We start from the raw sequence: 19,141 nt of genomic DNA on the forward strand, positions 1-19,141 counted from the left end.
GAAACAGGGGGAAAGTCATTACTCAATCCTGGAATTTGCTCTCAGGATTTCACAAACCTCTGCCTCACAAAGGTTACCACCACCCTCGTCACTCCCACCCTCCACCAAGCACCCTTGCTTGGGTTCAAGTCACATCCTGGCCCAATCTTTCCTTCACATCACTGTCCATGCAATTCTTCTTGCTACCAAAAAGCAGCAGGTGAGCAACACCAGTACACTGGTGCTACTACCTGCCAGAAGCAGAAGGTAGATGCTCACCTTCCGGACAGACACTCGGCAGATGCAGGGGTCCAGGAGTCCTGTGGCTGGGTTGGCACTCATTTTACACACAAAGGTGAATTTCTTCTTCCAGCGGACACAGTTTTCCTGCACTTCCTCTCTGTGAGAAAGCAAAAAGTATAGTCTTCAAATAAAGGTACAAACCAAATCAAGCCTGATTATTAAGGAATCGTTTTTAATGACCAGCAACCTGGCTTGGGAAGATTCTCCACAACAGAGCTTGGTCCACACCACCTGAAACAGCACCACACAAAGGTTTTATGATCACATCAAGCTTCTCCCTAGACAATGCAGGTAAAATTCCACCCAGGTTACAGGAAAGACTCATCACCTTATCAACAGAATTTGCCTTTAAAACTCCCACAAGCTCACTGACATTTCCTGCTTAGCTGGTTTAGCTCAGTCATTGTCCAGCCTCTGTAACTGAACTGGGCTGAAGGTTTGCAAGCTTATCTTCCCATGATGTGTCTGTTTTGTACAGCAAATGTGCTGTGTGTCCTGGACAGCTTGTCCTTCCCGGCAGCCATCCTGCTTCTCATGCTGGGACTCAGCCAGTGAGGACAGCCAGCTTGGAGGAGGACGAAAACACACATGGAAATGCACATAGACAGGACTGTGTCAAGCAAACACTGTGCTTCAAATCACACGGGGGCTTCAGCAGTCTCAGCCAGGAGGAGGTGGTTTTGCTTGCACAGCTTCTGAGCAGCATACCCGGACCCCAAGGTGAGTGGAGAAGCACATGGCTCCAGCTTAACCTGAGCCCACAGGAGGAAGAGAAAAGCCGCCTTCTTCAGGTATAGCATTGGCTTCTGCAGAGCCCACAGGGGAAGCTGGATGTCACCCTTCCAAGGAGCCTGGAAAGGGGGTGTGTGGGTCCTTCCATGGGGCTCTGGTTCCTCTGCAGGACCTGTTTATGGCTCAGAGCTTGACCTTCAGCCTATTAAGTTCACAAAGTATTGAGGCTGGGGAGGGAAGGGAAGGTGCTTCTGACAGCTCTGAGCTGGCAAGTTTGCATCTCGCTCTTATCTCTCCTCTTGGCACAGGACAAAGGGGCAAGGGCACCTGATAAACTCTTTGCTTTAGCAGGGAAAGGGAGGCTTCCCAGCATCCGACATGGGGCATGCCAGACATTGGTGGCAAAGGGGAGAACGCTCAGTCTTGGCACTGCCTCAACTCTCCTCCTGGGAAGGAAGGGACAAAAGCCATTGCACAGCCCTTCTGCAACCTCGAGTGAGCCCGACAGGCCACATACCAGGGACCTCGGAGGTCCTCTGGGCTGTTTTGTGGGACCTGAATGTGCTGGCCAAGGCAAACACAGAGAGCAGACAAGGAGAAGCTGACAAATAACTGAAGCCTGTAATCGTCCGTAATGCAGATCACCCCTGTTTAAAACGGGGGATAACAGGCCAGCAATTCCTGCAAGGAAGTGAACTTCAACTCCTTCCAGACAGAACTGAGGCTGGCTATGGAAGTCACTGAAAAGTGAGGCATCAGAGTGCCGAAAGTACCTCTGAATTTGGGATGAATTCAAGATGAGATCTGGTTCTCATTGCTCCACTCAACTCACTCCAGCTCCTTCAGACGGGAGGAAAAACACTTCCAGAGGGATTAAAAAGGCTTTGCCTTTAATAAAGTGCTCACCCAGCCAGGCAAATTAGGCAAGTTAAATTTCAGTTGTGAGGTGTCTTAAACCTGACTTAATAGCAGGTATCTCAAATGACCTAAAGGAAGGGAAACTCGGATACAGATGAAACAAGGAATTCAGCAGAATAGAAAAACACTTCGTGAACACACGTGCTTCAGAGGCACAAGGAAGGTACATGGGATGCAGAAAACACAGAAGATTTTAGCAGCATTAGTTGTCTTTAAACAAGAACAACCTCAGAGCAGCTTTCCAATACGTGAAGTGGGCTATAAGGATGCTGGAGAGGGATCTTCATCAGGGACTGTAACGATGGACAAGGGGTGATGGGTTCAAACTGAAACAGGGGAAGTTCAGGTTAGAAGTAAGGAAGCAGTTCTTCCCTGTGAAGGTGCTGAGGTGCTGGCACAGGGTGCCCAGAGAAGCTGTGGCTGCCCCATCCCTGGCAGTGTTCAAGGCCAGGTTGGACACAGGGGCTTGGAGCAACCTGCTCTAATGGAAGGTGTCCCTGCCCATGGCAGGGGGTTGGAACTGGGTGATCTTAAGGTCCTTTCCAACCCAAACCAGGCTGGGATTCTATGATTTTCTAGAGCTCCAGGTCCCAAACACCCCTCACACGCACCCTGCTCCCTGCAGCTGCTTCGGCAGGAGGAGCAAGAACTGCTCCATGGTGTGAGTTTCCTTACTCAGGAGTTCTGCTCCTGTTACAATGCAGCTATGATGAAGCATCTGCTGAGTGCTGCTAAGTCCAATGAGGGCTAATTACTTCAAAACGTGACAAAAAGCACTGATGAGCAATAAGAGCTCCTTCAGAGTAATCTGCTGGTAGCACAAGCGCCGCTAACACACATTCTGCTTTCATTAAGGCTCTATGTTGGCTCTCCAAAAGTGCTGTAGATACCACACGGTACAAGGGATTAGGAAAAGGATTTGGGGGGGAGTTATGTTACCCACAGCACCGCAAACACGAATCCCAGCTGCAGGTGCACATGTAGCCTGGGGCTTAGAGCTTCAGAATAGCCTGCATAGGGCAGAAAGGAGTTCACAAGTTAAAATGCAGAGCTGCTTTCCAGCCACAAGGTCCACAATCATCCAACAACGACTTTCAACTTTCCTTCTCAGTTTAAAGAGTGGCTTTAAAGAGAGTTTAAAGGGCAAAGGCTGGGTCTGTATTGTTAGACAAGCAACCAATAGTGCTATTGTTTCAAATCAAACTCTAAAATATCAGTTCCACTTGTCCAAAAGATGGCTTGTGGGAAAGCAATGGGCTTTGTGTATCCACCTCCCATCAAGCCATCGTTAGGCTGGTAATTAGAGAACGCTAAAATAGGGAAACAAGTGGCCTCGGATGAGAAGCAGTTTTGTACTTAGCCCTAGAATATCCTCTGATGTACAATTAGGAGCAATCACACACAAACCCAAAACACACAAGCAGCATGGAGAGGGCTTCACTCAGAGGCGTTTCCTTCCACCCTAATCACAAGGCACCTCAAAGCAAAGCAGAAACTAACAGCTTTCAGCCACAAAGTGGCTAATTTTAAATGTGACTCTGTATTTGGAGAGCCAGAAATAGAGCAGCCCAAAGGCTGCTACAAGGTGTCGCTTCAACGGGTCTTCAGCAGTTGTATTTTTAAGAAGCCGTCTGCACCACTTTGCAGAGATTCCCAGAAGGTTGAATCCCTGCCAAGCTAAGCTTTGCCCTCTTCTGACTCCAGACTTACTCAAAGCTGGGTAATTACTCTTCCAGACCTAAATATACCTCCTCAGAATAAACCGATGCAACCCTGCAGCAGCTTTTGTGAGCAGTAAGGTCCACAAAGAGCTTCTCAGGGTCTTCCAACCCCAGAGCTGCGCATCTACCTCCATCCAGCTCCTTGACCATAGGGACAGGGTGGTTGGAATGGGCAGTTTACTGTATTCCCAGCCACCATCCTACCCCTCAAGAGAGGATTTGCTAGAAAAAGAGCAATTAGATGTTTCAGCACAGCATGGTATGAATCCAAGTAACGGGAATGATGCACAGCACCGATCCACTGGTTTAGCTACCAGTAAAGCAAGCAGCAGTGTGCTCAGGGAAGCCACCAAGGCCTCTTTGGGTGCAGATCTCACACACAGCCTTACTGCAGCTCTGGAGGCAGGCACAGGAACAGGCAACGAACAGATTTGAGAGAAGATCTGTTTACCAACTGTGATTTTAGTGCCACGGACAGAGTAGCACTGTTAGGGAAAGCCAGCGAGCTCACTGTGAATGCAAGTTAGCTACAGCAAACACCCCTAGGAAAAGGCCACGTCTATGACCCATGCTATCTTGGGCTACCATAGGCCTCTCTCCCACATGAAAACCCATCTAATGTAACACCAGACCAGAGATTCAAACTTCTATTTACAGACACAAAGCTGAGTTATGCCCAAGTGGGTATCATGCTTCAAACACACAACCCGCAGTTTTGCCTTGCTGAAGCATTTAGGAAAGCAGATGTTTCTCACTTTATGGCAGGAGTCACACATAAGACAGTTAAAGAAGCATTCTAAAAAGGCCACAGGCTTACTGCGAGGGCAACGACAGCAAAAATAGCTTTATAATGCCAAACGTTTCAGCAGAGCAATGTGTGTCACTGTGATGCTTCATGCACGGGAGCAGATGTGGGAAAACCTCAGGCTAAATGAGCCGGTATCTAGATAAGCACACACAAAGAGCTGCTTATTCAGATCTCCTCCTCCTCCTCATCTCTATGCAAAGGGAGAGGGCAAAGCTTCCCAATTCCTGATGCCCAATCCACATGGTCTCTTGTCCTCCTGCTTGGAGATGTGGATCTATGTCTGCCCCTTCAAGCAGAACTAATCCTCCTGCCTGCTCGCAGCAGCCGGTTCTCTGCACCCTCCTCACATCAGAAGTGAAACACCACCGAAGCAGCATCTCCATCTGATAAGGCAGAAGAAAGATAACACCATTTGAAAGAGGCCAGCAAGCTAACTCCCAGCTCAGCTTCATTTCAGCATGAGGGATTGAAATGCAGCCCTCAAAGGGACCCTGACGCACAGCAGCAGTGAGTGGGTCTTTTGGGGAGGGAGGTAACACAACCTCCCCTCAATCACACAGCAGGGAGGAGAGAGAAGAAAATAAAGTTATTTCAGCTGCATCTGAAGGGCATCTTCAACAGCATTTCTTTACCCAGCTCTGCTTTCAGCTGCACAGACCCATCATTAAGACAGCCCCAGCACTTCTGAAGGCCGAATTAGAGCAGGATCGCTGACAGTCCCTCAGCTTGGCGAAATCTGGAACAATCCTGCATTATGCTCTGGAGCAGATAGTTACTATTTTAACCAGGTTATCTAGTGCAAAGCTGTAGGAGAGACCTTTGACAAGGGCAAGGGCAAGTCCCTGAGAAACCTCTTTTAAAACAGCCTTTCTAAGATGCTGGGTCAGTAACTGGTATTCACAGCACACCAGAACTGATACCATGCTACTAACGCAGCAGGTCCTGCTGCAGGCAGAGGGTCTAATCACTGCCTGTAAAGCACAGAAAATACGAAGGGGAGTGAACACATACATAGAACAGAAAGTGAGCTTTCATTTAGCCATTAGCTGGTTTAGCTATATGATCCAGAACCTGTAGGTATCCCCAACGGGCTTAGGACAGGGCACTTCACTGCAGCAGACCTATTATTACAGATGATTGCAGCTCTGAGCCTTTGCCACCCAGGTGCCTGGCAAGGAAAAGGAGAGAAATGAGCAGTGAACAAGCTGCACCATAAGCAGACAGTAAACCAGGCAGCAGCTCGGGAACACACCACATTAGTAGAAGCTTAGGGCTGCCATCTATTTTATCTTGTCATCAAGCCCATATAGGCCAAACACAGGTAGAAAGAAGCAGCAAAACATGATGAGCAATAGGCACTGGGTGCTGGGAAGGTCAGTGGACACGTCTCCCAGGAATGAGAGGTGACACTCCATATTCCATATGTCACATTCCTGGCAGTGTTCAAGGCCAAGTTGGACACGGGCTTGGAGCAACCTGCTCTAGTGGAAGGTGTCCCTGCCCGTGGCAGGGGGTTGGAACTGGATGAACTTTAAGGTCCCTTCCAACCCAAACCAGTCTGGGATTCTATGATGTTCTTGGGAACACCATATAGGATCATAAAAAACCAGCTAGATACAGAATGCATGGAAAGCCAAGGCAGTTTAACCTGGAGATGTACAAATGCTTTACATCAAGCTTTACACAAAGGGGTTTTGCCTTCCCTGAGCACAAGACCAGAAAGGGCTGCAAGCAGCTCCCAACAATAAAGTCACTCTGTGTTGACTGGGCTTACATCACTGACCAGAACAAGTGCCAACCCGAAGAGCTGGACGTCTCCCCCACTGCAAACAACCCCGTATTCTCCAGCTGACAAGTGCTGGTTGTTGTGAAGTAGCCATTAGCAGTTATGATGGAAAAATGGCTCAGCGAGAGATGATGCAGGCTGTGTTACTAAGAGAACTAAGCGAGCCTTTGTCATCTGAAACAAGTCTCATGGCGATGTTTCACTGCAAGTGTTTTAACCAAGGGTTCAGCAGTAAGGTCATCACATCTACCACCTACTCGCAAAGTTTAAGTTCTCAATTCCCAGCAAACCCATTCTAATGGCCCATGGTGGAGAAAGACACCCACATCTCCCTCTTGGCATCAGTGTACACCTATTTAGTTCTTCATTCACACCAGTGGGGAGATATATATGGGCTCCCTAAATGCCATATTTGAACACCAGTGTTTTTAGAATGAAGCATTCACAGCATTTTTTGGGGGGGTAAAAGGCAAACTCCAACACTTCTGGAGGGCTTCACCATGCTTGTTCAGTTCTGCTTTACACCAGGAGATGGACATACATCCACTCCTGCTGTTTGCTGGCAGCTGAAGAGGTGGGGGAAAAGCCAGCTCAGGAAGGTAGATTCCACTTAGGCAGTTAGGAGCACTGCCTGCACAATCCCTGCTTCACTGGAGAAGGGACAAATACAGGAAAAAGGATTAACAGCAACTGTACAGGAAAGAAAAGCTAATGGAAGAAACTTCAAGCACAGCTGAGAAACCAAGGTAAGGAGCAGTGGAGAGTGTTTCACTGGGGGACGAGGGGCAATGACACAGCACCAAGTATGTGAAAGGTAAAAGAACTGGAGCAAAACCAACCAGGCGAGCGTGAAACAAAACCAGGATACACAGAATGATTTAGAAATCCTCCTTAGGAATAAGCTGGTATCTAGCAGGCAAGCAATTGACTTTTGATGGCTTTAACCTGATTTGCAGGAGAAGCCTGTTTCTATAGAAGCACAGCTTTTAAACTGTGTGTTACAGTTCCCTCCAAGGCAGTGATCAATCTTGATCAAGGCCCACCAGTACAATACCTACTGGAGAATGGGGATGGCAGTCAGTCAATCACCAGCAGAAAAGCCTCCAGCATCAGCATTCCTAGTTGTGTATTAACAGCTTCTCCAAAAGGCAGTAATGCAGTTATGTCTGGACTCCAGTCACGTGCATCCAGACATGTGTCTTTGACAAGTGACAGACATGAGATCCTGCACCTCCTGCACAATGTCCCATAGGAAAGAGCTTTCCAGAGCAGTCCATCCCGTGTACTCCAGCATATCCACACTCCCCAGTACATCCAGTGCTTCTAAAACCTAACACTGGCTGTTATTTTAATATATATATATAACCATTCCTTGTATCTAAATCTTAAAGCCTTTCAGCTCCTCCTAACAGGAACTATGTTAAAAATACTATAAGAAACAATGGAAGTGATTAAACACAAGCACGCAGCTGGCGAGCGAGTGCTGCAGCACAAGTTGCATAATGAAATAAAACCTGTGCCAAATGGAGAAAGCAAGCCCCAGAAAAGCGACCCTTTAAAACTTAAGCTATAGAACAAGTCAGATGAGTTTTGGAAGGGTGGAACAGGGAGAAGGCAAGGGGAAATAATTCTAACAGGCTCGGCTGTGGAGCAGCAAGGGACGTGTACACAGCACTTTACAGACAGGACATTGGCCAGCAGAACCAGGCTGCTTTGAGGGATTTCTAACTCACATTCTGTCATCTCAAAGCAGAGAACAAAAGCTGGACAGGAGGAAAACAAGGACAAGAAGGGACTGTAACAGTAAGTGCTGTGTGATCCATCTACTGTTACACACTGTGCTGCAGGCAGACCAACCCGAAGCAGCACATATCCAAGGACTTCTTGCCACATCTACAGAGCACAAGCTCTTTTTGGTCCGAGGCCAGGGACGTGTGCCAGGAGCAAAAACATCACAAGCAAAGAACTACCAAACTCCTTAAGTGTCAAGAAAGGAATAACTGGGTAGATGACTCAGTTGCTGCAATACAAGTCTGTAATAATGTGCACATTGAACACCGAAAGACGCATTTGCTTTTTTGGAACTCTGATCATGCACTGAGTCACCACACCAACTCCTACCTCTATTGTTCCCAGAGACTACGTTGGAGCTGGATTAGCCAAGAGCAAACTAAGTGCCAGGCTGCCGAGCCCACCACCGGGGCCTTCCTGTTACAAGGCAGTTCACAAGGATTTCAGTTCCAGGAGGAACAAGCCCTGTTCTGCACCGCAGGTTTCACCAGGTCAGCCGCCAGCTCCTGCTCTCAGGTCGCTGTACGTTGGTGCTGTATTCTCCAGCCTGTCTCAGATGTGCTGTTCCTCTTTCTCCCGTGGTTGCGGACGTGGTGTTCCTCTTGCTCCCATGATTGCTCTGTGCTGCAGAAGATCTTGCAGTTCATAGAATGGTTTGGGTTGGAAAGGACCTTCAGATCATCTAGTTCCAACCCCCTGCCGTGGGCAGGGATTCTTCACACTAGACTATGTCACCCAAGACTCTGTCCAACCTGGCCTTGAACACTGCCAGGGATGGAGCACTTACCACAATGAAGAACTTGTCTAATTATGGATATAAATCCCTTTCAGATCTGATTTTCCACAACTATAGCCACTGAACAATCAGATGTGCTGTATGGATAAAACAGGCATGGGGACAACTTAACTAAGAAGGGCTCTTACCTATGGCTCCAGCCGATCCAGCTGGAGTTACAGGGGATGAGCAAGCCAAGCTGAAAGACCTTCACATTACTGAGGGATGGAGGACACAGAGGGAGGGGATGTCCAGGCCCATTAACAAGTCAACAGCGCAGTAAAAAACACAAGTTAAGAGGGAAACTCCCCCCCCGACTCCCAGGGCCTGTTCACCCATTGGACAACTCACCGTTCAAACTTCCCCTGTGGTTCTAACAGAGGAACTAAAGCTTCAGAAGATCCCAAATGCTTCAGAAAGCCTCTAAGGTTTGTTCTGTGCAGATGCTTCAAGATTAAAGTAGCTTAACCCACCATATTTCAGAGTCAATATGTGTCTCTATTGCGCTGAGAAAGCCTTGGCGCTTCTGGCAGACTGTAGATGTGAAATGAAGATTCACTGATCAGCCGTTGCTGATATATTTATAAACTTCCTTCATCCCCGAAGTGTTAGCTGGCATCTGAGAGACTCCAGATTTGCCTTTTGCCAACTAAATTTAAACCCCTAGTGAAGAAAGACAGCAACGGCAACTCCGCCGAGGAGAAGCCTGATAATATCCCTACCACACGGGGTGCAAGCCATGGCTACAGCTCCATGAGGCAAGCAAGCTGTGTTTGTAAACAAGATGCTCTTAAGAAACCCTATGTTTCAAAACAAGGAAATCCACACGTGTCCCTCAGGATAAGAAGAATCAAGACATGGTCAACTCAATACCTGGGATGGTGTATCTGGGAAATGAGAATCCTGAAGGGAATTGACACAAGACTAGGAACAGCATCCCCAGCACACGTGATGTACACAGAGACAAATCTTTTTGCCTCTAAGGCAGATTTATGGCACATGAAGACATATGGAAGCCAGGGTAGTTAAGTGACATCTTTTGCCAATATAAACCCTGTTTCAACGAGGAGAGTTTGCCAATATAGCTGTACCAGAGAAGTCTTTATAGTGCAAATTAACCTGCACACGAGGCCAAGTTCATTTCTGGAATAATTTCATTAATACTATGTGATGTAACATCACTGCAAGTTGGCTCGAGTATGCTGAAGAGCCCTTCAGTAAATAAGCTGCCTGAAGTCAACCCTGGTGCTAAAAGTAGGTTTAGTTACCCAAGAGGTAACACCCTGCCGTGCTCAGACGCGTTCAGCTATGAGTCACTTCTATACAGTATACATTGAGTCCAAACCAATACAATAGCCCAGGAGAAAGCCCTTTATATGTTAACAACAGCTTTTTCATTCCATAATGAACACAGGTGCTTTATGACGGTTCCCTCAGAAAGGCACTGTTGAGCAGGGCAAAGCAGGTCACTGGTTTTAAGGATGAGCTACAGACACGTTCTCCCTGACCCTCCATGCCCTCCATCGCTATCTATCCCTGTTGGGGTTTATCAGCAAAAAGGCCACTCAGCAGAAGAGGTTTGCAAATTAGAAGAGGCTGCTGAGTAAAGCTGCTGCCCCCTGACTCATCACCATGCTGGTGGTGACGGGCTGGGGTTCCTAAACCCTGCCTGTCCCACAGCTCCCTCCCCTTCTGCCCCGATGCTGTGGTGTGTCAGAGCCGGTGTTCTGCAGGAGCCAGCAGGAGGAGAGAGAAAGGGGCCGGAGACAGAGCAGTTAAAGCTGCTTTTGCTCCTCAGACAACTGCAATTCTCCAAGACAGACCAATACCTCTGTCCTAATGAGAGAAAGGTAACTTCATAAATTTTATCTTGGTTAAAAGCACAGTATGGGAGAGCTCCACATTCTGCAGCAGCGCTCGGTGCTGGTTAAGCCGCTGAGAGATGTTAGCACCCACTGAGAGATGTTAGGCTCCCACTGCTCTGCTGCCAGGAGTGGGTTTGTGAGGAGAGTGGAGAGTTTTTTACCTCCTCTGTGGCTGTCACTGCGAGCTGTATTCAGACACATTCCCTTGATTGTCCCCTACTGGGAGCAAATGATGCTGGAGATGTGTATGCAGCCCTTCTGGAGGGAAGACAACGTGCAGATTTGTTTTGAAAGAGCAGGCAAACTTCAATGGAAAGCAGGAAAAGCCATTGCTATAAACCCACGTCAGAAATGGACTTTAAAGAGAGCCATGGCCAAACAGAGTACGATCAGCCAGCCCCTGTACAGCAGAAAAGGGGTTTTCAACAAAGCAGAAAGGCAGCAAATGTGAAAAACAGTTATAGGAAAACACACTCCTCCACAACACAGTTTCCCCTGTGGCAAGGAGCACTGCAGGCTACTGAAGGTATAAGATGTGCAGCGCTGCACTGGAAAGGAATTCAACATTTATGCAGATGCAATTGCCTGGTGTTCCCGAAGCATGAGAGAAATCATAACAGGCCTCTGGCAGAAGCCAGGAAAAGAGCTTTCCTACAGAGGGGTTACTGCATAATTAATCTGTAACGGAGGAAAGCAGACTGCCTCTGAACAGCCCTTACTGCTTAACCTGGAAGCAGGACACAGCACTAGTTGGAGCTGAGCTGGTGCAGCAAGTCTGCGTCAAAGTGTGTTCCAGGGCAATGGAGCATCAAGAGATGTGGAAAGATTGCTGAATTATAAATATCCATCATTCCTCCCTCATTCTGTGACACGCAGGCACAGCCTGGGCGATGCTGGGAAGAGCAGGAGCTAGCAAGAGAAACAGAAGAAGCACGATGGAAATACAACCAAGCTGGCAACCTTCTCCCCAACCTATGGACGTGTGAACAAAAGCCCACTGAAACCCAACCTCACCTTTGCTGTTTCAAGCATGGATAAAGCCTGAAAGAGCCTGATACAAGGCCAAGGAAAAAATAATTCTCATTTTTTCCAGTCAAGCTTTTCCTTCTCCCACTCCTGGCCATTTGCATCTTTATTTGGATGAGCAATATTATCCCTTAAGGACTGGAAACTAAAGTGACTGGACAGAGAAGGCGGCAGTCGGAAACCTTCAGCAGGGTTCGCTCCCCATTTCATACCCCTCACACTCACGACTTGCACTGCAGGAGGAATGGAGACTCCAGCAGCAGGCAGGAGCACAGGCAGGCATGTGCTGACCAGTCCTTCATGTGCAGCCGGCTGAGGGAGCCTCTGTTGATCATTAACCCAATATCCATCAAGGAAGCATCTTGCCACAGTGATTTCATACAAAGGTTTATTCTGGAAGCAAAATGGAGGTATGAGACTAGCCCAAATTGAAACCCTGAGGCCACATCCCCTTCACAGGGTTTCTTATTGGGTTCCTTGATCTGCTTTTCCATTGCAAAGCCAGCCTGGAGCTTGGTAATTTCTCAAAGGCACTAAACAAGACCTTTAATTTCATTTTCTACATTGGGTGCATGGAACAGCAAGAGAAGGGACTCGCCTCACTGAGGCAAACACTGAGCTCTAAAAAGTGGCAATCCCAAAGCAACTAATGGTAGAAAGCTCTTTTTATTTCAGAGAGCACATTTCAGGCTCTGAAATCACCAAGCACATGCAGGGTGATGGTTTCTGTAGGTCTCTAAAGCTGCCCTGATAATTACTGCTGCAGCTTTCTAGCCCTTCCAGGACAGTAAATCCATAGACTCTCTTCCTTCCTCCCATGTCAGCACACTCAGTGCTCTCAGGCTGAACAGACAGGGCTCATTTCTTGTTCAGAATATAGCACATGGCAGTAAAAGTATTTTTAGCTTCAGTCCCATCTCCTACTACAACATGGGACCTCCTTCAAGGCCTCCTCTCACCAATGAACTGTGATAAATTCAGCCAAAGGAAAGGCATAATCCTGCTCTCTTGCCAGCTCAGCTACTTTCTATCCGCAGGGAAAGCATCCGTTATACAGCCTGTATAGGCTATTGCTTATCTAGAACATCCTGTCTCTTCCACACTTGCCTCCTCCCAATCCTCTAGTCTCCATGTGCTTCCTCTTCGTGTTCTTCCTCATTCCCATAACCCCATCCCATTTCCTCACTCTTTTCCTCATCTCAGCCTTAGCGATGGGAGAAGCACGTGAAAATGACATCCATGAAGACTGGCAATTTAGAATCGTGTAGAACAATTCCCTTTCTTGCTCATCAGATTAAAAAGACCCCAAACAAGAAGGCTGTTCATGCAGTGAACACAGGCACAACTGTTTGTCTAGTGGGAAGTGCCTTTGAAACCCAGGCTGAGTCCCACTGTATGGTACCAGAGAGATCCTGAGGCCAAGTCTGAAGGGCGATAGCAATGTATAGCGTGTGTCCCAGCAAGAGCACTGGGCATCATATGAATAAACTGCAAGAAAAGACAAAGCCTCTCATCCTGCAGGGCCAGCAGCTGGTTCTGGGGTAGGGTAACACATCAGCTACCTGAAATAACACCTGAAATCATCACCTTTGCAGCACGGATTACTGGTACAAAGGAAACAAGCAGATCCAAACGTTGGTCCAGGATGCTCCTAAAGGCTTCTGGTTTATTATACAAGTCACAGTTATAAAATAATTCCCGAGCCATTTCAGAGCAGAGCTGGCAGCTCACAGAGGATGCAGAACATATCCTGTTTGAAAAAGAGAGGCCTCACACAGAGCCACATCCGTCTGTCCTTGCACAGATGAAACCCGATGGAGCCAAGCGCAGGTGGATGCTGCAAGAGCTCACAATCCTACTCCATCAGGCTTGCCCTGATGTGAGGGAGGTTTCAGATCTGAGGGTTCTTTCCACACTACCAGATGTAGCTTCCTGCAATAAAATAGGAAATAAATCTGTACCTACCTCATTTATCTCGAAACTGGTACGAGAACAACTTGCCATTGGCAACTTATGGCCTATTAAAATACCAACCACTGTGCAGCGAGACCACAGGCTCCCAGAGGCATGCATGAATTCCTCAGAAATACAGCTACAAAGCTCGAGTCAACACTGATGGCAGCTCGAGAGCACAAAGAATAAACAGACTGGAAGCCATTTAGGTTTTCTCCTGTACTTTAGAAATAAACACATCTTAAAAAGAGGGGGGGCACCCTCTCCCACCTCCCCTTGTCCTTAGCTAGAGCTGATGGTATCGCCACCCTGCAAACCAAGTGGACCACAGAGCCCCAGTCTCAACGTAGAACATTAGTTTCCAGCAAGTCATTTTTGAGCCAAAAGCTACTTAAGTCACACAGATAAGGCTGTTGCTCAGAGTTAGCTGTTCAGAATCAGGGAGGAGAGGCGAAGTTTGAAAGCTGCCTGTATCCAAACATATTTACTGATGCTGTACACACAGCCTATCGGTTACAGGGCTTTACATTACAGCTGCTGGTCAACAAAGCAGCCCCTGCCTGAGCAGCAGGCAGAACAGGAATCAGAGCATGAACAGAGACTGTGTTTCACTCAACAGGATACAGCCCCCACGGCAGGAAAGTTTTAATGTAATTCAGCCTGTCTCGTGCCAGGCTCCGACGCGGTGACCGGTGACAGGAAGAGGCAAGGCTGGCACGAAGCAAATGAACCCAGCCCAGAGCTGCTGCGGTCGGACCCTGCAGGTGTAGCAGCAGCAAAGGCAATAGAAATGCTCTGCAAAGTCAAAGTGCAGCTTAAGATTGTCTGTGCCGCGGACCCTGCAGTGCTGTATCACTTCTGCACCTTTTCCAACTTGCTGGAGGTTAAACCTCATCCACTGCTTCTGCTCTCCTGCCTTTCACCGATGTTTAGCTATGCTGCTGGAATGAAACCCCTTTTCTCACTTTTGCTCTCTAGTTTCTCTATATTTGGCTCTGAACGCAGGCAGTGCGGGTACTATGCCTTAATATTATCTGGAAATAGGTAATGTTTTACTGCACATTGTTTCAGAAGCTGCATTCAAACGCCTTCTCCATTAACACCCCCAGCCCACTCCTGTGGCTGCAGTCAGGAAAGAAGGATGTTGGCACATGAAGCTGAGCATTAAAACTCACTCTCTTGATCTGTATATTAAGAATAGATGTATACATAGGGAAAGTCTATGTTTTCAGACACATTTGCAACAAAAGCACTTTCAAAACACGTTATCACACCAAGTGCTCTAGTAGAGGATAGAGCTAAGCACATGTTGTCCTAAAATATAGAACCGGGAGGATGGTTGGAGCCACATCCATTTCTTCCTCTGGCAATCCCACTCAAATCAAGACAAGAATTCAGCCAGCAATCCTCTCCTTTCACTACAGCCAGTTTTCTTCCCTCATGGGGATGCTGACTCTAGAAGAAACTATTTAGTTACCTAACCTTTGTTTTAAGGCAGACAGTGGTGAAGATTTAGATCGCAACTGGGCTGAATCAGTCCTTTAGTCTCCGATTAACCAAATAGTTCATGATTTTCCAGCCTGAAAGAGACAACCATGGTGAACCTGAAGGATCCTGTAACACCTGACACAGTGACTCTTTATGTAAAGGCAGTGAATGAGTTGATTTCTAACTCTCACCATTGAGAGCCACAGTCTGGAGGTGGTACAACTTGCACCTCTCTCCACTAAGGTTTCTGAATCACCAGCTGTGTGTTAGCAGGGCAATGCTTCTCCCCCTTTATTTATGTCCTACAGAAATGGAAAAGTTGTGTGTACCACTAAGACATAACGATGCTTTGCATCCTGTCAGCAGAGGAAAGCAAGGAGCTTTAGGTCCGTACCTACATGAGGATGACAAAGCCACACTTACGCAAAAGCTGACCTCAGTCCACAAGGAGCTATCAGTGTGAGGTGCCACCCCAAATATCAGCATTTCCTTTGGCTCTGGATGCAGCTTTACACCAATAAAAAGGAAAAAGGCAGTGCAGGAAGTGGCCTTTCACACTTCATTAAAAATTTGAAGGCTTAGAATATTCTCTGCTCAGGCTTCAGCACCCAAATACTTCAAGGCTAGACCACCCTAAGAGGGTCAAGCCCTTGCCAGGTCAAGCCTGCATGCACACAGCTGCTGGGCTGCAGGAGACAAGCTAATTCTTTGGTTCAAACTGGTACAGGAGTGCCAGGATCAGAAAACCAAGATGAAATGCCACATGCTCTGCGAAAAGCATGATCCCAAAGGAAATCCAGTCTGAAATGCCTTTAGAAGAATGAGGAAGGTGGGAAATGCCCTTAAAGTCACTCAACTCATGCAAAACAGTCTTTCCTCTCCAGTCAGCCAGGGGCTTTCAGAGTACAATCCCTTCCTTCAAATCCAGGAATACTGGAGTGAAGCTGTTGGCACAATAACAGCACAATGGAGGATGAAGTGTCAGGAGTCTGTGGATAACACCTGGCTTTCCACTGCCTTCCCATCACACTGCCAGCACACAGCCAGAAATCAATCAGTGCTGAGGTAAAGAGCATCTGGCTGTCACTCAGCATTATCTGACACCACGAGCAGAAGGGGAGGGAATTTAATAAAGTCTTCCTCTCCTGTTATACCCAAAGATGTACATGTACGTACTACATCAGCCTGTAGCTTTAGGCTCTCATTTGGATAGCCAGGCTCCCGCCTGCGCTGAGCCACGGATCCAAAGCCTCCCGGTGAGCTTCTTGTATCATCTCTCTAGGAACAAAAGACCCCCCCCCCAAAAAAAAAGCTTCAAACTGGTCCAACACGAAGCAGCCCATCTGCTTCACAAAAACGGTTGCCATGAATACATCCCTGCTGCTCCGTGCCTGCTATTTTTAAAGCTACTTGGGAGGCAACTGAATTCACTGGCAGTTGTGCTATTTTGGTATCTAGATTAATGTTATTCAAGGGATATTTTGGGAAAATACGGCACCTGCCCGGCCTATACCTGCCTCAGATGCATTTCCAGGAGACCAACTTCTGTAATCCAACAGCAGGGTGATAAACTCACAGACAATAGGTGCTTTTCACACAGAGCACTGTAAACGGAATCGGGTCTTATCCCCAGAAGCCCCACTGGAGCGTAAGGAGACTACAAAGGGAGGGAAAAGGACAAGCAAAAGGTTATTTACAGCTGCAGCTTCAGTCACTAAAATACCCATAGTTTAATGCAAGACCTGAGCACAACAAGTGGGGGGAAAAGGGTACCCAGCCTGCAAGAAAAAAAGAAACCAACCCAGAAAACCCCAAAAGTGAATGTGCTGACAGGCCCTGGACTTTTCCAGAGTGCCTCAAATTCCTAAGAGCACTAAGTCCTAATGTATTTCAGGCAGGTTCCCCTGTAGGCAGGCTGCTTTGTCCCAGCCTGGGCAGAGGAAGTGTGAGCAGCTCAAAGTCCTGGCCCCACAGCACCCGGCTGCAGCAGGTAAGTGCAAGCCAGGCTGCAGTGGACTTGGGACCGGGATGGGCTCGCAGGAGCTGGCACCACAGAGCCTGCCACTTCTCTGTTCACAGGTCAAACCAACCTGGTGCCACCCAGCAACATATTGAATAGATGAGATCCTCACCTCTTCACCACAGACCTGCACAATTGTAAATAACCTAAAAAAAATCTGTCTCTGGAGACTCTTGTATTCTCAGACTCTTCTATCCACAGCATAAGTGAGAAAAAAGAAAACTGATGTAGTGTGTCCTATGAAGGGTTCCTACACCTGCCTCTCCCCTGCCCATTTACAGGCTCCAAATGCCATGGGACACCTTGTGAGATCAATTCTCTGCAAACTCATGGGCAGAAATAGCTGCTGGTCTGCTCGACCACAGCTGCACACCTCTGTTGCCACAGAGTGCAGAAGCAGCCCAAATCGATTGCAGAGCAAACACCAGGCTCTTTTTTTACATAAGCAGCTCACATAAGATGACCTGAAAGCCATTACACAACCTCAAACCCAATCGTTTCTGGAAGTGATTGATTTCAGAGAAACAATCACAGGTCCTAAATAATGCACAGACTTCTAACACGACACGGACAAAGCACCTCTTTAATCCTTTCCCAGATCCAAAGAGTATCAGAAAGGTCGTGGAGATGACCAGAGGAGCACAGAGCAGAGCCAAGACATCATGTGGGAGCCTCTCCACACGGTAACTCGTCTCCTCACCATTCCTGGAAATTCATCCCTCCTGAAGGTTCTCTAACTGCAACAGGGGGAAAATATTTGGAAGAGGTCAAATGAGTCAATACCATCGAGACCTGTAACTCTTCAGGCAGGAACAGGTTTCCATGTGCTTTCAGTTAGAGCACAGACAGGTTAGGGGAAAGGCAGCAAACCCACCAGCCTACTTCCCCTTTGCTCCTTTATAAGCAAGGGAGGCGGTTGAGAGCAATGTATGTGTTTGGTTTGAATTACAGACAGTTTCACTGCTGGAACACATCTGCAACGCACGGTGCGGAGTGAACTGCTGAACCCCAGCCAGCTCACAAACAACCCAACACTGGCGGCGGCAGCAAAGCCCACTGCTGGCTACTAGAAGCTGCTTTTAGGGATAACAAGGAGAAGGAGATGGGTATTTCTCAGCACAGGCTTTTCCTGAGACACCCTCCAGTCCAACTGGGTTTATTATGGCTCCAGGAAGCAGAGGGGTTAATTTCTTTCCAAGTTCACATACTGTTTGAATTCCTTAGATAAGCTGCTTCCACCAAACACAAGGATCTAGCCTCAGGGGAGAACACTGTAAGGAAAAGCTCTTTTGACAGATTTTTCTTCAAAAGAGAAATTAATTCAAAGTCCATTTTTGGAGGTGTTCCACGCCCACAGCTTCAGATGAGGTCGCACTGTGCCTCTGGAAGAAAACCCAAACTTTGAGCAATGCCCCACCACTTCTATTTGCAAGACACAAACGTTTTAGGCTTGCACAATAAAAACATCTCCTGAAATGAGAAAGCTCTGTTCGCAGCACCACAAAGAGGAAAAACAGACCAAAGCAGCCTTTAGCTCTGGGATAAAGCAGTTAACAGCTAGCACAGACTAATCCTGTCCCTTTAAAACTGAGCAGTCACTCCAAAAAAGCAAAAAAACAAGTTTTGAAAGCCACTGAAGGCTTCCTTCACATCTTGAGGCAGAAAGCAAGCAAGTCTGGGCTGTTCTGGAATTCGTGTTTGCATACTGCTGGTGATAATCTATGTGCATAGCTGGAAACAAAACAAGTTTTTATTAGCAATTAGTAGCAGGAGGGGGGACAGACCTGCCTGAAGGAGCCACAGAAATGCCAATACCTGATGGAAGAACAACCCTGTAACATGTGCACCAGAAGGAACCCAATGGGACAGAGCACATAAAGAAGAAAACAGCACAGCTCTAAACTTGGGAGATGCAGTTCAAGGAGATAAACTGTGTCTTTAACCCTGACAACTTTGACTCCAGGCAGCAGTTTTCC

General features: G+C 47.5%; 1 protein-coding gene across 2 annotated transcripts in view; it reads right to left on the reverse strand.

Moving 5' to 3' along the window:
* Positions 1-19,141, reverse strand: part of FAM102A (family with sequence similarity 102 member A) — a 37,777-nt gene that overhangs the window by 16,045 nt on the left and 2,591 nt on the right. For both annotated transcript variants that reach the window (XM_030507461.1, XM_030507462.1), the window contains one exon: positions 259-379. In XM_030507461.1, the coding sequence (XP_030363321.1) occupies positions 259-379 (121 nt within the window). The remainder of the gene's footprint in view (positions 1-258; positions 380-19,141) is intronic.

The sequence above is a fragment of the Strigops habroptila genome, chromosome 15 (assembly GCF_004027225.2).
Source record: "Strigops habroptila isolate Jane chromosome 15, bStrHab1.2.pri, whole genome shotgun sequence".
NCBI lineage: Eukaryota > Metazoa > Chordata > Aves > Psittaciformes > Psittacidae > Strigops > Strigops habroptila.